The sequence below is a fragment of the Adiantum capillus-veneris genome, chromosome 14, assembly GCF_014529385.1.
Source record: "Adiantum capillus-veneris isolate H3 chromosome 14, ASM1452938v2, whole genome shotgun sequence".
Classification (NCBI taxonomy): Eukaryota; Viridiplantae; Streptophyta; class Polypodiopsida; order Polypodiales; family Pteridaceae; genus Adiantum; species Adiantum capillus-veneris.
The window spans coordinates 49776548-49785355 of NC_140944.1; the positions used below are offsets into that span (position 1 = coordinate 49776548).

At 44.3% G+C, this 8808-nt stretch overlaps 1 protein-coding gene across 5 annotated transcripts in view; it reads right to left on the minus strand.

Annotated features, from left to right (window-relative positions):
- Positions 1–5739, minus strand: part of LOC147442343 (exportin-4 protein) — a 155687-nt gene extending 149948 nt beyond the window's left edge. For 2 of the 5 annotated variants that reach the window (XM_086528548.1, XM_086528547.1), the window contains exons 1-2: positions 5531–5737; positions 5168–5255 (exon numbers count right to left, since the gene is read on the minus strand). In XM_086528548.1, the coding sequence (XP_086384674.1) occupies positions 5168–5255; positions 5531–5611 (169 nt within the window). In that variant the 5' untranslated portion in view covers positions 5612–5737. Of the gene's footprint in view, positions 1–5167; positions 5256–5530 lie in introns of all 5 variants that reach the window. The other 3 variants (XM_086528551.1, XM_086528550.1, XM_086528552.1) reach the window with 2 other exon arrangements.
- Positions 5740–8808: the final 3069 nt, after the last annotated feature.

The following is an 8808-nucleotide window of genomic DNA, read 5'->3' on the forward strand; positions in this document are numbered from 1 at the left end:
TCAGTTGCTTTAGGGCCCCAGTGCCTATAAAAGAGTGCCTTCTCATTAGCAGATTCAGTGCATGGTTGCACATCTACACAGGGACACCTCAGCCGTTGAAACTCTGTGGATTAGCAATATAAAAACAGGTACCGAAAGGGGCACATGACTTAAGGACCAGTGCATCTAGGTAGAGACCTACCCTCTACCGTGTCTCGACTCGAGTTGTTTTAAAGTTAATAGTTCAAAGTGTGTTTGCTATTGATTCACCGTCTTGCCAATCGCTTGCCTGTTACAGTGGTATCAGAGCCTCTGTAGATTTTGAACATATCTTGTGTGTGCCATAAACAAGGGATAACATGCTTGACTAGTCACTCCAACCTACATGCACTATATTCCACCCTTGCGTATTCCCCTAATCAATAGGCTTCCCATATGCATCCTTCAATCAATTTTTCAATTCTGCAAGGCCCATAAAAACTCAAGATCAATGGTTCTTGCGAACGTGTGTCCTTTAGGAAGGGGGAGTTGTACGATAATTTTTGTGATGGGAAAAATAAAGCTAGGGTCTTCGCGGTCACGTGCTATGGCTTCCATTCCTTCTTGGTACTTACGATCAATTGCTGTCTTTCTTTCTTCGGCCACCAAGCGCGCTTGCTCATGCTCACGCGCAAGAGCTGCCTTTCTTTCTTCGAGTTCTAACTTCCTTGCTTTGCGTTCTAACTTGCTTTCCATAAACATCTGTTCCAACTCCTCCATAGGAGTTAGTGCAATCCTTGGCGTAGATGGGGAAGGGGGAGGGTCGGAAAAACCTCCTGGTGGGAAAAATTCTTCTTCGCCAACTCCATGCTCATCACTGTCATGCAAAGTATCCATTCCGCTTCGGGTGACGACCATCCACTAAATCGTGGGTCCTAATGTTCACGAGGAACTTGGGTTCTTATGGGTCTTGGGTTCTTCAAACCGGCCTATTCAATCCAAAAAGGGCGGTAGACTTTACTTTAAACCTTGATTTAGCTTTCACCCATTATTAGTCGTCTATTTTACCTGTACTTTCAAGACACAACAAAGGGGAGAGGGATACAGGCTGCTAGATTGCACCTGTATGAGTAGACCGACACCAGATTGGCCCCTAACTTAGGCGCCCCTTTCGGTATTTCTTTATTGTTCAAAAGAGGGAATAAACGTTGTGGTTCCCTACAAGCTGCCCCGCACAAACTCGGCTGAATTTCCACTGTTCCGGCCTGATTTCGGCAGCATAACTGTACTAGGACACTTCACAGTCAGTATTCCCACGCATTGAATGACTTTCCCGACGCATACGGGCACTTTGCAAAACCTGGCGAGAATCTGCAGCACGCTGAATTCTCTGTTTTCAGCCCTGAAAATGCGCCAGATCACCTGTACAGCGGTCCCCTTGCGTCCCCGAACCTCCTGGGGGTATTAGGGCCCGTTTAGGGCCAAAACCCTAAACCTGCAAAAATACACAGCAGGCTGTAATTCACTGTTTCGGGCTCCGTTTCGCATGCCGGTCGCATCCTTAGCAAGTCCTCGAGCTCCCGCACCTGTAGGGCTACTTGCCCTTTGAATCGGACGAGATTTCTGGCGTGAAACCTCTCCGAATTCACCTGTACCTGCGGGGGGATTAGCCGCTAGCTAATCCAGTACCTGTGCAAGAGACTCTTGCCTCGGCAATCGCGCATGAACCCACACAACTGTACATTGGTCAAATGAAGAGCCCACTAGAGGGGCATAACATACTGCCAAAGGGGAGAGAGAGGGCAGTGCGTAGCGTGCAGGGCATCACTCCTGGCACCGCACTGTGCATAAGAGGGAAAGCAAGCACTCCATAGCTCTTAACCTGTGACAAAACTGAAAATGAGGCTCTCCCCCTCCTAAATTCAGCGCCACTTCTTGTTGCATGAGGCAAGTGCACCAGAAGGTGCCACTTGGCACATTTATAAGCATTTTCCCGTTTCGGGGTTGCCGTCTAAAAATATCCCAACCGGTTGCCCAGTTGACTTCACGGCAGAGTAAGAAAATGTTCCCTTTGTCATTCCGGAGGTAATGACGTCAACACATTTTCAGGTCCCAAAATAGCAGTTCCCTAAATTTTAGGAGATGCTGCCATTGTATCTTTCTAGGTCATCCGACCCTCTTTGTACACTACGGCCACATCCAGAACTGAAATGTAGCCTCTGTAGCAAAGGATTCCACTTTGGCTAGTCAATGACCCCACTTGGCTAACCATAGTCCTTGTCCAACCTTAGTGCTCTCTTGCCCTCAGGCCTGGACTCCCTCTGGACAGTTCCACACTAGCTATGCAATGCAGGGCAGTTAGATTTCCCGAGGGGTGTTTCCAAAAATAGATAATAAGAAAGAAATCAACAAAAAGGATAGATAGTAGTCACACGCTGGTGACATACCCCCCTCTTGAAATCTCAAACGTCCTCGTTTGCATCTATGTCGTACATGCTTACTGTCAACACTGATGTATTCAACACCTGTCGACACATATACGACACATACATGCTCAGTGTCAACCCTAGTGTATTCAACACCTAGTCGACTCATGTATTGCCTGCGTGTGAACCCTGTCCCAATGACATAGTGGTAGCTTCGCACTCTGCCATTGCTTTGAGTCACTAACTTTCCAATGACAAAATGGTAGCTGCACATTTTGCCACTGTCTTATAGTACACGTTGGATCCCGTAACACTTTCAAGCATACCCAATCCTTGACAAACTGACAAGAAATACTCACTTCTATAGCACTAACCAAACTTTTGGACATTCCATAAGAGCAATTGCCAAACTGACAATCTGTACAGCTCTAACATTCATGTAACATGTATTTCATTTGAGCTCAAGTCACTTTGTTTCAGTGGCTGGTCGCACACAGAGCTACAGCAGTTGGGAGCTGGCTTGTGCATAGTGGTCTCTCGGCCGCATGCACAACTTGTGACCATCTTGTGGAGAGTCAGCGTCACTGTCTTTGGGACTGTCCCTTGGCACAGTAGGTGTGGCTTCGTGTTCTTCCGCTGATGCTTGCTCTCTCCACGGCTCGGCAGTACACTTGGGGGGCAGCTGCTTGGTCCACTCTCACAGGCCCGACACTTCAGTTTGAGCTATCTTCCACCAGCAGGATGATAGTGATGCAGGAGGGGCGACCTACACTCCAGCCTGCCACAGAGCTTACTCCACAGGAGTGGTGCAGTGAGAGAGAGGATTGCTGGGAGCTCATCAGTGTCCTGACACTCTGGTTCATCTGGCAGGCCCGTTGCTTCCGCATCTTTGAGGCTCGCACTGTACCACCAGCAGAGACTGTTCGCGATGTTTGGTTAGAGCTGATCCACATTCTCAGAGGACAGCTCGAGAGACTTCAGGGCAGCTCCAATCGCATGCGGGAGCGTAGAGAGGCCTTCCTTCGACTTTGGCGCCCTGGGCCTTTTTTCACCATGGTCCAAGGTGTACTCAGATGGCACTACCGTCCACCTGTGTGGCTTTTCCCTCCTCCCATTTCTTGATATAGCCTCATTGTATATATGCTCATTTTTCATTGGGAGAGTCTCCCCATCATGGTTGTTGTAGCCCTCTCTCAAAGAGGTGGTTGTAGCCCTATGGGCAGTTTCATTGACTAATAGAAGGATCTTTTTCTCGGAAAAAAAAAAAGGATTAGTTAATCCGACATTAGTGAGGTCCAGGATGGATCTAGATGCGATTATTAAATACGTTGTTGGCAATCATGGTATGAGATGAAATGAATTTTTCTGTGATTGACTTGATCTGTCATGTGATGTCATGTGACTATCGTCTTTGTACAAGTGCTGAATTTGTGTCGTCTAGTGCGTCGGTTCTTATAGTCAGTGTCTACTGAACTGGTTTATGGCCTCTGTCTGTTTTGAAGGCGTAATGGAGGGCGATTACAATTCTTTCAAGAGGGGGGTATGTCACAAACTAAAGACGTGGCATGACCTTATGGGCATTAGCCGAGGCGGGGCCAAGGGACATAAAGGAATTGAAGCTTGCGGACTACCTAGCTGTACGGACGTCGCGAATTGCGTTGACTGCTGACTATATGGCAGGTTCTGCAATTTGCACTGAGTGCTGATGTGCCACAGTGTACAGAATTCCGCAAGTGGCGCTGGCTGCTTTTGGCACTAGATGCTTTTGGGACCCAAGCTTTTCATGTATACTGCTTTTCCAAGGCCAAGGGCCTTTAAATAAGACCCTAGGCTCCCTTTGGCTTATTCAGAGCTGATTGTACTTGCTCAATTGTTAAGACAAAAAAAAATATCGAAAGGGGCACCAGTCTTTTGTGGCCAATCTCTCTTGGCTCCGAACTACGTCCATTGTGTCGACTAAATTGAACTAAACTTGAATTTCGTTAAGTGTTTTAAGTAAATCTCTCTCTCGTGTCGCGACAGATGTCAGACTTGGGGTGTCCAAGCTCATTACAGCACAAATGTCTCGGTCTGTACTAAGCACATAAATGGTATGCCAAAAATAGAACCCATCTGCCTCAACATATCTAGCAACCACAATTGTGCAGGTAGCATTGGAAAAGCAATCTTAGCAGCATACTTCGTGACCTGGCATCTGTTCTCAAAAGCAGCTCTAAAAAATGTTCATACGCCTCAACATATCTAGCAACAACAACTGTGCAGGTAGCACTGGAAAAGCAATCTTAGCAGGATACTTCGTAATCTGGCATCTGTGCTCAAAAGCCACGGGTGTAGAAAAATCAATTTGTCCCCAAAAGCGAGAAATGCAACCAACAGTCCTAGAGGCAAGCTACTATGATGAGAGAATAGCAATAAAAGTACCAACGACGCCTCTCTGAGAGAGTCTCAATACGGTCACCAATTTATCCATAGTTTCAGCTGAGTACATCAGTGTTGTATATGCCACATCATCCAGTTTTATTCAGTGTTGCCATCTACCACTTTTTCCTTTTAGGTTATTCATGGACATGGGCATGATTGTTTATTGTTTGTCTCATAGGCCAACATAGCTACTCTCTCTCTCTCTCTCTCTCTCTCTCTCTCTCTCTCTCTCTCTCTCTCTCTCTCTCTCTCTCTCTCTGTGTGTGTGTGTGTGTGTGTGTGAGCGCGTGTGTGTGTGTGCACGCGCGTGCACACGCAGGGATGTGCAGAAAATGATGTCCATTTATCAACATAAAAATTACCCATTATGAATTGGCACACTTCGAATGGTTGAGGTGATCGCCTGAAAGCTAACAGCACCAACTCCCCTGCTGCTCTCTCATGAGGAATCTGCATACTAGACCGTTAGTCCCATCTACAAAAATCATGTGCCAATGTCTAATTGTTGTGTGAGATGGCAGGACAAACAATGCACATCAAAGTGGAAATGAGAACAAAAAGAGACACACAAAAAACAACTAGTGTCCAAGATTGCGTACTCAAGTTCTGGCTTAGGCAAGTGGGTCTTATGTGCACTCAACACTTCCATACATACGCGTGCAAGCAGTCGCTTAAGCCCAAGGACCACAACACAAACACGCGCGCGCGCAAGAAAGTGGCTTTACCTGAAGGGCCGCACAGGCTTGCTCAAAAGTCTGCATGATAGCTGCCTGCGAGTTGCTGGACTCGACATCTCCCGGTCCCATATGGATTCGTTTCTGTGAGGCTACTGACAAATGGACTAAGTTTGGGATCCAATGGCTTCCAAAAAAAAATGTAACATCAAGGCAGCTCCAAGGAGAAGAAAACGGTAAGGGAAAGGTAAACACACATTGCCTGCAACAAGATAGTTAAGACACCCAAACTTTTAACTTTCCAGTGTCACGTGTCTTTTCACCTCCCCTCACTTTTGCATTTTACATGTTTCGAAAGGTTTTTTATGCTTTCTCAACCTACTTCTTCAAGGCATGCACATGAGTCCTACAATTGCCCGATAAGGTTTTAGGTGTTTTGAAAGGTTTTTCATGTTTGTTGCCAAGAGGGTATCATCTCAGATTCCCTTGTTTTTCGATTAAACTCCAGATGGTACCCCTACTACTCCAAGGCTATGCACACGGGTCCTACAATTACCCGGATTAGTAAGAACAGCTTACATGGCGGATATCTTTAGACCGTTGTGTTCAAGCCTTGAAAGTACGGCTTGCAAGACAGTTAGACGTCACAGCCAGCCTCAAAGTAACACACACACACATAGAGAGAGAGAGAGAGAGAGAGAGAGATTTCTTTAGTGCAACATCGGTGTCTGCGCAAAGATGGCTGGGCAGCAACTCGCTAAATTTGCAGATGCGCATAATTCCATGTAGCGAAGCCCTCATGTGCGCACCCTTTGCTTAGGGGTGTTATAAAGGATGTTGATGGCGTTTCTCTCTCACACACAATATGGAGGTAAAACATCCTTATATGGAAGTCAATGGATGACCCAAACTTGTAATTTTCAAATCAAGCAATAACAACAGAGCCTTCATGATCTACATACATCTTGGACACGAGAGAGAGAGAGAGAGAGAGAGAGAGAGAGAGAGCATGCAACACATGAAATTACCATGTTCACAATACTTAATCCACAAACATAGTAATATTATGTTGCATTTCTATTGTTGGTTTCAAAGGATTACATTCAATTTTGGGGTGTGATATTGTGTGGCATGCATATGACAGTATAAGTGAAATTAAGGTGCAAGAAGGCATGCAAATCTCGGAGAAGAAGAGAGAGAAGCTCAAGGGCACACAACACAAGATGAGTATTACTTAGTGGGCTAATATAAAAATAAGGCTTGCCCTAGGGATATGGGTAGCACTCAATGCTACCCTCTAGCTTACGTTTCAACTTGTAAAACCACTTAGTGTGGATGGCCTTTGTGAAGGCAAATTGCACAAAGATTAAGTGTGATTATTTATAATAGCATAATATTCACTTTGCATAGCAACCAACTAATTTCCTCAATTGTATGCCACATTGATGAAAGAGGTTCCTCCTCATCACACATATTTGTCTCTATCTATATAACCCACAAGAGGCAAGGGCAAGCTAATGGCACGTGCAATGATCATATTTGCAACTGTCATCGCGTTGTTGCTCTCTCACATCCAAGAGACAAGAAGGTGAAGTTAATGGGGACTTGGTGATGAGATAAGGACATGAAAAAAGTAGGTAGAATGTGGGATTTGCAAGTAGGAACTCGTATTGCACAAAGATGCAAGGTCTGCATGCGAAAGGTCACACATGAATCTTGTTTATGTTTCAAGCTTAACTTAAAATAGCTTCAAAATTCAGGTCAACAAGCTCATAGTTGCAAATCCATCAACATGCGGCTATTAATGATGATCTTCAATTCACACTCCAACAAGAAGTTAGAACAAGCTCAGATCTTGCTAAGAATTTGGACAAGTATGACTAGAAATAGGTGCATCCAATTTACAGTCATGTCAAGTAGACACTAGGCACCATTTTGATGTATTTCTCATTTTCAGCCTCTTCCTCACCATATACAGTAGTAGGCTCATTTTTCAAATCGTGTGAATTTTTCATATACTAATTGCTTGCCTCATAATGGTATGAATGTGATTGATTGCCACTAAGTCTTGTAAATTGTTAGCTTTAGGTCTTTATAAATGAAGACCCTCTCTCTACAGTACCACGCTACTCATTGGCATGAGCAATGAGGTCATTGTCATCGTCTATTTGGATATATAAGACCTATGTGTTGAACTAACTTTCACTCTCTTGATTTGGATTATCCTTGGCATTTTTTATCATGTTGTGTTATCTTCTTTCTCTCTTCTTCTAGTATCCGAACATGGTATCAAAGCACGATTAGTTATGCATTAGCATTTAGGAACTATAGGCCAACCAATTAGTTTCTTCCATTGATTATATACTCCATTAGATAAGTCTATAGTGAGTTAATTGCGACTAAGTGGCACTTAATCTTAACTAAAGTCATGGATCATCATGACAATGGATAATATTTTTAGTTTAGAATTAATGAGAGAGAGATTCTCTCACTTCTCTACATTTCAACAAAGAATTCCTTTCAATTCTTCTCCTTAAAAAGGTATGATTCTCCTTATATTGTGGAGGGGGGACTATTTTTTACATCACCACTTTTGGAAAACTTACCAAACCTATAAAAAGAGGGAGCATTTAAATTCTTACAGTAAGCTATTTTCAATCTTCAAGGCAATCAGGCTTCCTACTTTTGCTCAGACTGAAGTAGCCCAGTGGGCTTATGCATCAACATCAAGCACAACTTGCACTCAAACGGTGACACCACTTGCTCATTTTACCTAGGATAGCTACCACAGTCACGTGCATTGTGGGCCATTTGGCCTCTTGTCATTGTCCACAATAGCATGGTTGATTGCAACAATGCTCATCACCTGTTTACAAATATTGCCTACAACAGCCTTCCAATAGTCGCTAAGGAAGTTATCTACGATGATCACATGGGAGCTCATAATTTCTTCCTCTTGGCATCTCTCCATCATGAATATCTCTCAAAAGTTGTTTCCATATTTGTAGAGGATTGAGAAGCTTTATAGAAGCTTATTTAGCTCTCAAAAGAGCTTTTTCATGCCGCTTTTGAGGAGGTTCCTCGTTATAGAATTTCAAGAATCAAGTGAGGTCTTCCTCACTTCCATAACAAGGTTTGAAAGCATTGGTCTGGAACTCAAACCAAGAATGATGAAGCTATGGAGTAAGAGTAATGAGCATGGGACCCTACATAGCATACCAAGACACCTGAAGCCTTGGTTTTTTGCCTCGGCCATAGCAACTAGCCTTGGTCCAATAATATGAGGCCTTGGGCTCTGAAACTGCACTCTCCTTTCAGCCTCTTGCCTC